At 46.7% G+C, this 14,692-nt stretch overlaps 1 protein-coding gene across 6 annotated transcripts in view; it reads left to right on the top strand.

The window, feature by feature from the left end:
• Positions 1-14,692, top strand: part of DYNC1I1 (dynein cytoplasmic 1 intermediate chain 1) — a 293,645-nt gene that overhangs the window by 213,361 nt on the left and 65,592 nt on the right. For all 6 annotated transcript variants that reach the window (XM_008073845.2, XM_021706893.1, XM_021706891.1 and 3 more), the window contains 2 exons: positions 7,036-7,182; positions 11,783-11,896. In XM_008073845.2, the coding sequence (XP_008072036.2) occupies positions 7,036-7,182; positions 11,783-11,896 (261 nt within the window). The remainder of the gene's footprint in view (positions 1-7,035; positions 7,183-11,782; positions 11,897-14,692) is intronic.

Here is a 14,692-nt window from a genome sequence, read left to right as displayed (position 1 = left end):
AGACATACAAGCAGCCAACAGATACATGAAAAAATGCTCAGTCTCACTAGTCATCAAAAAAATGCTAATTAAAACCACACTGACATACCATCTAACTCCAGTCAGGATGGCCATCATCAATAACTCAAAAAAACAACAGATGCTGGAGAGGATGTGGGGTAAAGGGACCACTTCTACACTGTTGGTGGGAGTATAAACTAGTACAACCTCTGTGGAATACAGTGTGGTGATTCCTAAAAGATCTAAAAATCGACTTTCCATATGACCCTGCAGTCTCCCTACTGGGAATACACCCAGAGGAACTCAAATCACTCTATGAAAAAGATACCTGCACATATGTTTATTTCCTGCATTATTCACAATAGCGAAACATGGAATCAACCGTGCTGCCCATCAAAAGAGGACTGGATAAAAGAAATGTGGTACATTTGCATGATAGAATATTACGCAGCCATAAAGAAGGACAAAATTATGAACTTCACAGCAACTTGGATGGACTTAGAGTCTATAATACTGAGTGATCTATCACAGAAACAAAGAACTGAGTATCACATGTTCTCACTCATAAATGGACCCTGAATAATTATCATAATACCAGAAGAAAAGGATTGGCAGTAGTGATCATCTGCTGGGGGAGGAGAGGCATACCTTATCAACAAGGATACCTGCATAATGAACATTTGTATACCTAACCCTAACCCTGAATTGTACCCCACATCTTTAAAATTAAAAATAAAATAAAATCTTTAGTTTTTTGAATCAAACTAAAAAAAAAGAAATGAGGAAATGCATTGAAAGAATCTCAAAAAAACTCACTGAAGCTGGACACAGCCTGTCCCAACAATACTAGCTGGTCCACTGATGCCAATGGGTTCCTAGAACACTTACCTAGCGAAGAAGCCTATACTACAAGAGCCCACCCTCCAAAAGATAATTCCGGGGTTTTTTTTTGGTCCCTTCTTGTATAGCAAGGGACCGGCTCTCTGGCATGGCTCGCCCCCTCCCGCCCTCCTCACAGCCCATGCCTGTGCTGGGACCTCACTGGAGAGGGATTTAGGGCTTTTAATAGCAGCATTCTCCCATGGTGTGTGTGACCTGTCTCTGTGGGCTTCCTGGGCATTGGCAGGGGTATCTACCTGTTCACCAGGAGCCAGAAGCCTCTGATCCATCTGCCCTGCTGCCCCTCAGCAGACAAGCATTTGCTCTCAGCTGCCATTGCACGGCATATGGCAACAATATTACCCTGCCTCCCCAGGCCAGCCTCTCCCCCAAAGATAAGGCGCTTGAAAGAAGAGATGCTTTGGAGCTCAGGAACCCCATCCCTCCCACCCAGTCACGGCATCTGGACACTGGGCAGAGGGCCACAGGCAAGAAGGACATGCAGCCAGGTGGAATGTGAACCCGAGGCAAGTGACTCAGTTAGGAGTGACCCAAGGCTGTTCACCCTGGGCCCTGGCTCCTCATTCAGGGAAGTCTCATCATTGGACTGGCCTGGATTAGCTCTGCCAAATAGGAAACAGCCCCCACAGTTGCCAGGGTGCTCTGACTGTGCTGAATTGTATGCAGCAGTGTAGGGCAAGCCAAAGTGACATTGGAGGGGAGTCCCCACCCCCTGGTCTCTGTGGAACTCCCTCTCATCCTGGTGAAATAAAGTACTGGCTCTCAAACCCATGATGAGGGCATCAGCCCTGCTCAGGGGGTCAGGCCATGCACGAGCGAACGCGTGGCACTGTGGACAGAGAGGAGGCCTCCTTGCAGGGAAGGCGGGTTACTGGGCGTCTGCTCAGGATTACTAAATAAACCATTTCCTTAAGAGCTTCCAGGTTAATGGATCTGCTGAAAACATGAGAAGATGTCAGTAGGGACAGCTCGGTCCTCAAAGCACAGTCTCCCACTGTGCTGGTCCTGATTTGGGGGAACCATATTGTGCCCATAATCAGAACGCGATGCCTGTCCTCGTGTCACGCTGTCTCCGTGTCACACGTCTGGGAATACAGTCAGTCTCACACGTTTTACATCAAGTGCATCATGTTTCTGGGCCCCTGATCTGACCAACAGCATGGTCGTGTCCATGGAATCACTAGTCTTGGGAAGACAAAATTCAAGTGCAAGAAACGCTTACTGGGATTACACAGTTAACACTGTCCAAAAGTTCCCAGTAACTTGGTATATATTTTTTATATATGTAAACTGCTTGATTTTCTTTTTTTTTTTTTTTGAGTTGGAGTCTCACTCTGTCACCCAGACTGGAGAGCAGTGGCCCCTCCCTGCCACCGCAGCCTCCACCTGCTGGGCTCTGGCGATCCTTCCACCTCAGTCTTCCAAGTAGCTGGAACTACAGACGCGTGCTACCATGCCTGGGTATTTTTTGTTTTATTATAGAGACGAGGTCTCGCCAAGTTGCCCAGGCCGGTCTCAAACCCGCGAGCTCAGGCAATCCACTCACCTCGGCCTCCCAAAGCACTGGGATTACAGGCTGAGCCATCAAGCCATGCCGATTTGAAGTTTTCAAGGAAATACATTATTTTCAAAAATAATTCTGAGGCTCTAGTCTTTTTTTACTACTATGAAGATTTTTAAATGTTTATGGGTACATGTGATGTTTTGATACAGGTACACGAATGTGTAATAATCACATCAGGGTAACTGGGGTGTCCGGGACCACAAGTTTTTATCATTTCTTTGTGTGGGATGCAGTGAGCCATGATTGTGCCACTGCACTCCGGCCTGGAGGACAGAATGGACCCCAACTTAAAAAAAAAAAAATACTAGACCTTGGACTATCTGACTGTGTTTTTTCACCCATTACCCATTGCATCCATCCACTCCTCTCTTCTACTCTCCCTGCCTTTGGTGACCATCATTCTACTCTCTGTCTTCACGAGTTGCATCGCTTTAAGTTCTAGCTCCCACATATGTGTGAGAACATAGGAAATGTGTCTTTCTGTGCCTGGCCTATTTCACCTAACATCATGTCCTCCACCTCCTGCCATGGTTTTGCAACTGATAGCCTTCCATTCTTTTTTGTGGCTGCATAGTATTCCATTGTGTGCCTGCACAATTTCTTTATCCAGTCATCTGTTGAAGGACACTTAGGTTGATTCCAGGTCATGGCTGTTGTGTAAAATGCTTCAGGCTCTAACATTGTAAAGAATAAAATAGGTAAAAAGTGAAAACTACAAAAATTTCTATACACATATGTTTTCCTATTGAGTCAAGGACCACAAGGCAAGGAAGCTTCTTGTTTCCAATGAATTTTGTTTGTCTAAATTTTATTAATTAGAGTTTAATAATGCTTTATTATAACACTGAATAACTTAATACCACATTTCAAATGCTTAGGAAAGTGATGAAATTTTTAAGAATCACATTAGTACCATCAATCACGTTTTTCATAGACTCTGTCTCCAGAAAAATGTACTGTTAAATATGAGAACAACATAAAACCAGTGTCAACCTATTTTTTTGAAATGCTTTTTTACTTTTCCCAAACAGATGAAACTGGCAGGGTGATACCACCATTTGCTCATTTTACAGACTCAGTAAATTCCGTGGGGACCAGCAGCCACAGCCATGACCAGATCCATAGCTTGGGAATAGCAGGAGGTGGTGGGGATTTCCAAAACCTTTTGCTCTGAGGGTGGTTGAGGCAGACTTTCCACATAAGAAGAGGAGCTCTCGGTGTCTGGATCATAGCTGGAGAACTGTTCCCATATCTAAGTACCTAAACATGTGGGTGAAAATAAAAAAGTCAGTCAGTCAGTCAAATATTTGCCACCATTCCATCAGACTTCAGGATACATACAAACATTCCCATGAATGCTGAAGCCCACATCTAGGGGCCTGAGACCTTCCTGCCTCGGTATTTCCACAGAAACGATGGTGTCTGCTGTGGTGTGCCCTAGAGATCTGTGCTGAAAGCAGAATGGACACATGAATACATGCACTTATATAAACGTACACACCATGTCATACATAGTCCATATGTAATTCTTATGTTGATCTTAAAAGATAAGTGAAATTGACAGAACTGTTCCTCATCTTCCAAATATAAAATGAAAAGAAGTATGTCTACTCTCCTTCCTCATGGAGATAATGTAAAAATGTGTTTGCAGCAAAACAAAATAGATTCTGGTACAATTCTGGAGCTCCAAGGTGTACTGGCTCTTTTTTGGCAAGCGTTTGACTTTTAAGAAATTTAAATAGAATTCTGAACTCAAGATGGAAATGGCTTCTGTGACATTTGAAATTTTTTGAGGTGGCTTAGTAATGCTTAGTTGGCGCTGAGTGATGAATGAATGAATGAACAAGTGAAGTGTTGAACAGTGGGTATTAGCCTTCTCGTCCTGTGAGGCTGGAGTCTAGTTCATTGCCAGCGATGTGTTTCAGTTTGGTAGAAACACCTCCACTGTCTTTCTCTGGTTTAGTCACTCAGCAGACCATGCAAGGTTTGGAGGGAGTTTTTGCTGGGATTTAACTGAAATGTGAAAGCAATCAAGGGGTTGGATCCTGGATTTTTTTAATTGAATGACATTTCTTTATCCATATTGATTTGAGCTTTGGTCAATTCAATTGTTGATACCACCTGGATAATTTTAAGTCTTTCTGAAGCTTTAAAAAAATGTTTCCAACATAGCTCCAAGACATAAGAATTTCATCAGTTGAAAACCAAAACTCGCTTCTGCGGGATGTGTAAAACAAGAAGCTGGCCAGCATCGTTTTCTTCTTCTTTACTTGAGCGTAGTTATTGAGAGTTATTCTTGAACTTCATGAAAACCAGATTGGGGCAGGAAAGCACTCTCCATTGAATTGAGTTCAAGACATTGGAACTGAAAATCACTCCGAGCAGGAAAGCCTGATACTGGGAAATAGTCTGCGTTCCTGACCCTCCCTCGGTGTCGGAGGCTGTTTCTGATGAGGAAGCCCCAGGCTGACAGCAGACTGGTTTTTAAAGACATGGATGCTTAGTTGACCAGTCAAAAATAGGTTAAAATTTGTTTTCAGTCACTACTTTGTTGGCTTATTAGTTACCATCTTTGATCCTCTTCCGTGCCCACAGAAAAAATGCCAAAGAATGTCCTTCAAGGTCTCACCCTGTCCAGTCCAGGCGAACTCCTGGCTGCATTTCCTGCTACCTGCTTCTTCCATGCAAGCTCCTTCACAGCCTCAGAAGGCAACACTTGCTCCCCAGCCTCTGCCTTTCAGCCTCTGTCTCTCTGGAACGCCTGTTTCCTCTCTCCTCTCGCTACATGTTCCACCCATACTTCAAAGAGTGACATGTCCCCTCCCACAGGGTCTTCCTAGTCATCACATTTTTTCCAGCTCCCTTCCTGCTCCCTTAACTAAAATAAATCTCCTTCCATCATCCCTCTCCCCACACCCACGCGTTCCTGTGACTTAATCCTAGTGTGTGTCACATTTGAGGCTGCTGCTTAGGTGTGCGAGCTGCACGCTACACAAGAATGCCAAGCCCATGAGAAGGAAAGCCCACCTTACAAACCATTCTCCATGGCGTGTGCCTACCCACATGGCGGTGTCCATGCAGAGGGCATGTGTTCAGTTTCCCTCAAAGACACCATGTGGACAAGACAGCTGCAGTCATCTACATCCAGGATTTTCTGTTTCCTTTCCCAGAGCACAAGCCTGCTTTTTACTCCCCACCCCTAGTACAATGCCTTTCTGATACATAGTAAGTTCTCAGTGACTGACCCTTGAATTAGACTGAAGGAATGAGACATCCTTATCAGAAATAATTGCTTTCATTTATGGATGTGGAATAGGAACGTGTCTTATCTTAGGGACATCGTGGTTCAGTCTCAGCTCAGTCAGTTCCTGCAAAACATGGTGCCCGGTAGACTTGTGACAGACTACGGCAGACCTCAGCTGAGTTGGCTGAAAGCCACCTCGGGCTGTTTGTTAAAATAGGCAAAGAATAATACTGAGAATCGTGTGAAGTGGCAGGACCAAGCTTAAGGAGCATGCCCACAGGAGGGAACCCAGAGAGGAGCCTGGGATTAGTCTGGGCTCAGTGTGTGTGCTTCCTAGACATCTACAGTAAGCCCATCTTAGAGCCCTTGAAGTCCTTGAATTAACTCACTTGGCCAGCACTGCCGAGTATCACTGGGTGCTGCTGCACCCTCCAAGTAAAGGACTGCTTCGTAAAGGCGTAGGGGGAGAAGTAATATTAGTGCCGTTGCCACTTCAGTCAGTAAATAGGAAATGTCTACACACACACGTCAAAGACCACGAAACAAAGAGGTGCAGGGGACCCTGTAACAAATTGTGTGTTTATTCTTGCATGTTTAAACTTTAGGCACCTTCAAAGTTCTCTCTGTTTGATGCAATACACCTACCGATGTTTTTTTCACTACTCAAAACAGTGTTTGAACTCATTCATTTTGATGCCTTTGAGTGCCTCTGTCATTTATTGTTTCACCTCTTCCACAATGGCAAAACGTTTCCCTTTGGGGACTTTTTCATCCAGGGAAACAAAAAAAAGTCGCTTGGGGTGAGATCAGGTGAATTGAGAGAATGGGACACAGGGGTTATGTCATGTTTGGTCAAAAACTGCTGAGCACAATGTGGTGTGGGCAGGTGTGTTGTCATGGTGGAAGAACCAGTCACCTGTTTGCCACAACTTGGGACATTTCTTCTGTAAATTGTTATGCAACTGTCTCAAAACTTCCAGACAAACCCTTTGGTTGACTGCTTGATCGGGAGGAACAAATTCTGAGTGTACTACAAGGGGCCCATCCTCTGAAAGATAATTCCGGTTTTTTGGGGGGTCTGCCCTTGTACATAGGTTTTATGCCTGCCTCTTTGGTGACATGACCAGGACTTCAAATTTCAGATTTAAGGGGTAGCATGTGGCCAGCCTCTGTGTCCACAGTTTCCTCCTAGTGTGGACATCACAGTCCTCTGAGCTCTCAGATACCTCGTGGTTTCCAGGGTGGATTGGGTTGTGTATCACCTGAATCCTCTCCAGGAAGGATCCTCTGCCACCATCTCACGGCATCCCCTCTCCTTTCCCCACAGTCCTCTGTGATGTCGGTCTGCTTCGCACGCTTCCATCCCAACCTGGTGGTTGGTGGGACTTACTCGGGCCAGATCGTCCTCTGGGACAATCGCAGTCATCGGAGGACACCGGTGCAGCGGACACCCTTGTCAGCGGCAGCGCACACGGTGAGTCAAGCCCTCTCACATCCCTGGGAGCATCCCAGGCCCCCAAAGAGGAAATAGCTCAACTCACAGAAGGTGGGCATTGCCAGGAGGGCCAGCTAAGTGTCAGCTTTGAAGCAATTGCCTCCTGACTGGCTAAAGTAGGTGAAGGGAGCACTTTGTTTACAGATAATAATAATAATAATAATAATTAATAATCTGCACATTCTGGCACATAGAAAACATCTCCTTGGGCCAGGTATGGTGGCTCACACCTGTAATCCCTGCACTTAGGAAGGCTGAAGTGAGAGGATCACTTGAGCCCAGGAACTTGAGACCAGCCTGGGCAATATAGCAAGACCTGTTCTTTACCCAAAAATAAATAAATAAATATTGGCTGGGGGTGGTGGTGCATGCCTGTAGTCTCAGCTACTTGGGAGGTTGAGGCAGGATGATCACTTGAACCCAGGAGATTGAGGCTGCAATGAGCCATGATCATGCCACTGCACTGCAATCTGGGTGACAGAGTGAGGCTCCAATGGAAGGAAGGAAGGAAGGAAGAAAGGAAGGAAGGAAGGAAGGAAGGAAGGAAGGAAGGAAGGAAGGAAGGAAGGAAAAGATCTCCCCGACTGTCCTAAAGACCACCAGTAAAGAGAAGCTTTGGAAGAGGCTTCTGTGGAATTGTTTTCCTAAAGAAATCCCACACATTTCCATTATAAGGTGAAAACATGCATTTTTAAACAGACTAAGAAAAGTAAGCCGGGCTCGGTGGCTCAGCCTGCAATCCCGCGCCTTTGGGAGGCTGAGGTGACTGGATCGCCTGAGCCCACGGGTTTGAGACCCGCCTGGGCAGCGAAACCTCATTTCTACAATAAATCAAAAAATCAGCTGGGCATGGTAGCTCATGCCTGTAATTCTGGCTCCTTGGAAGGCTGAGGCGGAAGGATCGCCGGAGCCCAGCAGGTCGAGGCTGTGGTGGCCAGGAGCGGCCACTGCACTCCAGTCTGGGCGACAGAGTGAGACTCCAACTCAAAAAAAAAAAAAAAAGAAAGAAAAGTAAGCATTTCCTGTCCAAGGATGGTATGTGGGCCGTCTGCCATGGGCCTTCTCCATCTGTGATCTGAGGCAGTGCTATGATTTTAAATTCTGGCATGCATGGTGTGAGTCTCAGCATACAGTCTACAGTGACAATATAATCCCTGGGGTTAAAAGTCAACATCACAAAACCATTACCCACAATTTAGCTGAAGAGGTTCAGGATAGTGTTCATAAGACAACTACTCTGTCATTTCCTTTAAGAGAATGACAGGTGTGGATGGCAACTGTTGGGATGGCTAAGAAGACAGGCGTGTCTCCATCAATCCTTCTACCCTGACGTTCAGGGTAACTGATGCTCTCTCTCTGAAATGCCCAAATTATGCCCAGGGAGACAGTCCCACCATTGTTTCCATTTCCTTCGTCTGTCTTGCTGGGGCCTCAGGACCATTCAGGCTGGAGAGGCCTGCCGGCTGCTGGACTGAGGCTACGCGCAGCACAATCCTTGCACTCTTGTGAGACTGACAATGGGACCTGACAGTTCCCTGTCAGCCCTCATTGTGACTGACAGGGCCAGAGATGCAGGCAGGTGAGACTGGTTCTTTGGAGTCGGGAAATTGCTCTTCCACCCTGTTCCGCCAAACTAATCACAGAAAATTGAGGCCCAGGAGAAGGCAGCTCTACACAGAGACTGAGTCGTGGGAAGCCATGTCTTGGCTCTGTGTGGATGCTGGGTATGTTATGGATGTAACTTCCAAAATTTCCAATGTTATGAATCCAAATGTTAGAACGTTTAGCAACAAGCTTCTGGGAGATTCCAAACCCAGCAACGCTTCCAAAGAGTTCACATTGCTTTTTTAAATAACTTAAAGTGTGACCATCACAGTTAAAATACTATTGTTATCAAACTTGGTGACATCATTTGTGCTAGAAAACAAAACAAAAACACATCCGTTTTTCTCTCTTGCTGGCTTTGTCCAACCCATCGCTAGAAGCAAGCGGTGTCTCTCACCTGTCACTGCCGGCTGATGGGTTCCAGGCTGAGGCAGAAGCGGCCACCACACGCTGCTGACTCTTCCTCCCATGTCCACTGCACGTGTGCCTGGGGACAGCAGTAAATCTTAATTACAGCAAATCCTTGTGTCACACAGTTTGTTCATTTCTAAAACAAATAAAAACAATCTGGCAGCAATCCTGGAAACATGAGCTGCCTATTGCCTTTTCTTTCCATTAAGTAGAGTTAAGTGTGTGTGTGTGTGTCTGTGTGTTTCTGTGTGTGGGAATATGCCTGTGAGTGTGCACATGTGTATGTCTGTATGTGTGTGTCTGTGTGTGTGCATGCACATGTGTATATGTATGTCTGTATGTGTGTGTCTGTGTGTGTGCATGCACATGTGTATGTGTGCATGTGTGTCTGCTTCTGTTTTGGTTTCCTATCCCCTCTCTTTTTCCTTTAAACCACGTTTTATTCCTCGTGAAAGCACTGGCAGAGAGTATGGAAGCCTGGAAGGGCAAAATCGCCCCTTCTCCAGGCATCCAGCTCTGGGCATCCTTCTTCACTTGCCTCCTCTCCCACCCATACCATTCTACACTCATCTCCTTGCCCGATCATACCCTTCAGAGTCTTGGTCCATCAGAGTTTCTGTGATTTATTCTGATACTCATTGCATAACCATGAAAACATAAGATGGCATTCAGGCTCCTGGCCACCCTTCATCCTGCCTCCCAGGCCTCCGTTTTAGAAGCCTCCTGCTTGGGTGAGCATGTACGACTTCCCTTCCTCTTTCTGAGGATGAGCCCTGTGTCCGTGTGGCTCCAGGCATGAATTTGTATACCACCCCAGCCTCCACACCCCGGTACCTGGGGCAAGAGCATTGCCTGAAGTCCCATAGCTCACCAGTCCCCATGACATAACCATAGGGCTCCATTGGGGTCCCGTGTGGCTGCAGACCCGCACACGCACCTGTGCGGGGCCACTGGGACTGATGGATGCGAAAGTTCCAGTTGAGACATGGTGGACTGTCCATTGGTGTGGGTCAAGGGTGACGCCGTTGTCAAAAAACTGTTGCCTCAGGCTGCATCTGTGTGGGTGTCCTTCTTACTACACACGGTGACCGCCCCATGACACCCAAGTTTTGCTATTCTGCTCTTTCTCCGTTCTCTACACTGAATGCGGGATAGATGGTCCTGATTCCCGCTCAGCATATCACCTCCAGATGAACCCAGCCAAGATGGAGCTCACCCAAAAGAGAGAGGCCAAGTGAGGGTGGGGAGGCATTTGAAAGCCAGGTACCCAAGGGACAGTTGGAGGCCCTGGTGAGGATATGAGCAAGACAAGACTTGGCTGAAACAGGGGGTGACAAGAAACAACCATCCATCCACATTTACAGAGCTGGACTGCATTAGGCTGGTGGGCCCAAGAGGGCACCACACTGCAAGGGTCCCCTTGAGTGTCCCTTATCTCCATTCTTGGAGAGTTTAAACACTCCCGAGGGATGGGTGCTAAGGCTGGTGCCCCATGAGGACAGAGCAGAGCAGACAAACGGCTGCTCAAATGAGGTCTCCCGCTACTCCTGGCCAGTAGGTTATAGGATAACAGTAGCTGGAGAACATCCTTTATATAAAGTCAGCTTTCCAACATGAGAGATGCCTCCTGTGCAGTTGTGGCAAGGTCTTAGGGACAGTCGCTTCTGGGGAAAGACTCAGGCCGCTAGCTGCCTGCACAGAGATGCATCGGGCAGGCGCGGTCTGGTCCCCGATGACCAAACTGCAGGCATCTAATCCAGATTGCGCAGGGGCTGCTCATTCAGCACTTGCTGTGCAGCTGCAAATGACGTTAGCCTCCAGCTTAGGGTCTCATGGTGTGGGACAGCCCACTTGAGCACCACAGAAGGTCAGAGTATCCTGCTTAGAGGTCCTGGGACATGTATGATCTTTCTCAAGACCTCAGCCAAGTCTAAGCCTCATCTTGGAAAAGAAATCTGTCATTAGCCTAGATTTTTGCTGTAACATAAAAGACCCTAATTTTATATCCCTAGGTGCATTGTGCCAATAATTTCACCACCAGTATCTCTCCTCCACCCAAATTTAAAAGGTTGTTGACTCTTTACCACTTTCTGTAAAGAATGTTAACAATGGGCATGGTGACACCAATGCACCAAACTCCAGATTGGGCAGTACACATTCCTTCCAAGAGGTGATGGTTCCACCCTTCTGAGAACTATCTTTTGCCATCACCTGTGTTGAGCTTAGAAGCCAAACCACACAGTAAAGACATGTCCGAGTAACTCAGACCCACCTCCCTGTGCATTTGCTGTGCCTCCCCGCTTCCCCTCCCCAATCTGCCCCCTAATCTCCTGCTTGGTGTCCGACTGAGAGGGTGGAGCTTTGTGAGTATGTTCCCCATGATGCATGACTGCCAGGGCTCTCGGAGAGAAATAAGGCTGACATCTAAAGTGTCAGGTGACCCAAGATATGTGTGACTGTGGGACTGTGTCCCATTAGTCTTCATTCCACAGTCACATGCTGACACCCACCTGTCAACATGGCCCCCGGCTGTGCTCTGAGCCCCTGTGTCTCTGTTTTGCAGCATCCTGTGTACTGCGTCAACGTGGTTGGGACCCAGAATGCTCACAACCTCATCACTGTCTCCACTGACGGCAAGATGTGCTCCTGGAGCCTGGACATGCTCTCCACACCACAGGTGGGCTGTTTTCCTACATGTGAGCACCTCCTGGCTAAGATCGGTCCCAGCTTACAGAACGCGGTTCCTAAAGGCCAGAGGGGCAGAGACTAATGGGTGGGTGCCCTTGAGAGCAGAGTCTGCTTTTGGCAACTCCTCTTGCAGCCAAGACCCATTTCCTCCACCACACATCACGTAATTATCATAATCCATTAATCCTCAGATCAGTTTCAAGTGACAATGAAATAATCCAATGTAAAGTGTAGCAATGATGGGAGCTGCCGGTGGTACGACTTGCACCCACCCTGCCACTATGCCAGCAAATGCAAATGGGGTTGGCACTTGGGAGAGCAGTCCCTGTCAGGCACTTGCCTTGAGGAAGGGTGCCCCCCACCCCCACCCAGCACCAAGCAGAAATACAAGTCTTTGCTTGTACTTGTAGCTCAGACAGCCCCATGTGTGTGTGAGGATCGGTCGGACCATCTGTTTTCCCCTCCGGAATGCTTGTTAGTAAGGTTCTGGGCTTTCCTTGCTCAACACATGAGAAGTCAAAAATGAAAAAGTTCCAAAGTTTCCAATCCAGTGCTGATTGCAGTGATGGGGACCAAACAGACAGCAGAAGTGAAAGAAAGGCGTCTCAATGCCACTTTCAAAATATATGTATGGACCGGGATCGATGGCTCAGACTGTAATTCCAGCGTTTTGAGAAGCCAAGGTGAGTGGATTGCCTGAGCCCACAGGTTCAAGACCAGCCTGAGCAACTTGGCGAGATCTCATCTCTATAATAAATAAAAAATTAGCTGGGCATCATAGCGTGCACCTGTAGTTCCAGCTACTTGGAAGGCTGAGGTGGAAGGATGGCAGGAGCCCAGCAGGTCGAGGCTGCAGTGACCGGGAGCGGCCACTTCATCCAGGCTGGGTGACAGAGTGAGACTCCAACTCAAAAAAAACAAAAACAAAAACAAAATACATGTACGTAAACTGACCGTACGTGGTGGCGCACACCTGTGGTCCCAGTTACTCAGAAGGTTAAGTCAGGAGGATCGCTTGAGCCCAGGAGTTAGGAAGCTGCAGTGAGCCATGATTGCACCACTGCACTGCAGCCTGAGCATCAGAGCAAGACACTGTCTCAAACACAAACTAACAAAACAAAATATATGTACATACACAGAGACACACACATACATGTATGAACACATACAGACACATTCTTCACATCGTCTTTATAGGAAATAAACCTGTTTTTTGCTATCCTCCATCTAAAAACCACAAAGAAGAGTTCCTTGTTATAGGTTTTCCCAAAGATGTAAGGAAACATGAAGAAAACAGTCAAAGACACCGAGGAGAACATTCTCCACTTTAATCTCCCTATTCCATTTCTTGAAATCACAGCCCTAGAATATCGTTCTCCCAATTTTAGAAGACATTGAAGTTATAAAACGTACATGAGGAAATGTGAAAACAGTAAAGACCCTCCTTGACTAAAGTCTCCACAAAACACAGATGTGAAGAATCCTAGGATTCAAGGGAGTTTTTATAGTCTCAGGGGCAACAGAGAGAGCAAGTGCTAGTAAAACTGCATTGTGACAGGTCCTCAGTTCTGCTGAATTTAACACAACACAGACCTGGAGTTGCATGCGAGTGTTTTATGACTTTGTCTTCAAGTTATCAGCAATGTGGTGCTGTTTTTTTTTTTTAAAAAAAAGCATAGAGATTAAACAGATAAAGGAGTGAACCATCTAGTTAGGAATTTTTAATCACCCATTTTGCTGATGACGCATGAATTTCTTTGGGTTAAAACCAATTGTGCAGGGGCTCTGAGCTATTTTTATGAGTTTGGCAGGTCTGCAGACTCCAGTGTCTACACAGCTACTAAGGGTCTCTGGTTGGCTCCCATGGGCAGCAGGAAGGAGGGGTGCATTGCATAGTGGGCCTGGTCCTTGTCTCTCCCAATTGAGCGAAGAGATGTCCCCTGCCTTGCTGCTAATGTCAGTGATGAGGAGAACTCTTGTGTGGTCCCCCATTCTGTGTTACATTGTCCCAGCATCCTCTCCTTGGCCCAGACACTGACATGCTTTTTTGTGTAGGGGTCTCACACAGAATTTGTGTGTGTGTGTGTGTGTGTGTGTGTGTGTGTGTGTGTGTGTGTAGGGTCTCACGCAGGATTTGTGGTCTGTGCCACCTACAACTTTAGTGCATGCCTCCAATTGTTGAACTTCTTGGCTGAAATGACCCCAGTTTATTTGTTTGTGCAAGAAAGCCTGAACTCCCAAGCAACTCTGATGATATAATATCCCAGAATGATTTTTAAAAATTATTCCAGGCTGACGTTTTTACACATGCCTGTAATCCCAGTACTTTGGGAGGCTGAGATGGGAGGATTACTTGAGCCCAGACCAGCCTGGGCAACATGGCAAGACCTCGTCTCTACAAAAAATTTAAAAATTAACCAAGCATAGTGGTGCATGCCTGTAGTCCCAGCTACTTGGAAGGTCAAGGTCGGAGGATTGCCTGAGCCTAGGAGTTCGAGGCTGTGATGAGTCATGATTGTGCCACTGCACTTTTGAGTGACAAAATGAGACCCTCACTCAAAAAAAAAAAATTCTGACACGGTACAGTGACTCACTTCTGTAATCCTAGCACTTTTGGAAGCCAAGGCAAGAGGATTTCTTGAGCCCAGGAGCTTGAGACCAGCCTATGCAACATAGCAAGACTCTGTCTTTATAAAAATTAAAAATAAGCCAGGCTCCGTGGCTAAGCCTGTAATCCTGCGCCTTTGGGAGGCTGAGGTGAGTGGATTTCCTGAGCCCGCGGGTT

Source organism: Carlito syrichta, unplaced genomic scaffold, assembly GCF_000164805.1.
Source record: "Carlito syrichta isolate Samal-C Ts95f unplaced genomic scaffold, Tarsius_syrichta-2.0.1 Scaffold316198, whole genome shotgun sequence".
Lineage (NCBI taxonomy): Eukaryota > Metazoa > Chordata > Mammalia > Primates > Tarsiidae > Carlito > Carlito syrichta.
The sequence above is the reverse complement of the archived record's forward strand: the minus strand, read 5'-3'. Positions and strand labels throughout refer to the sequence as shown.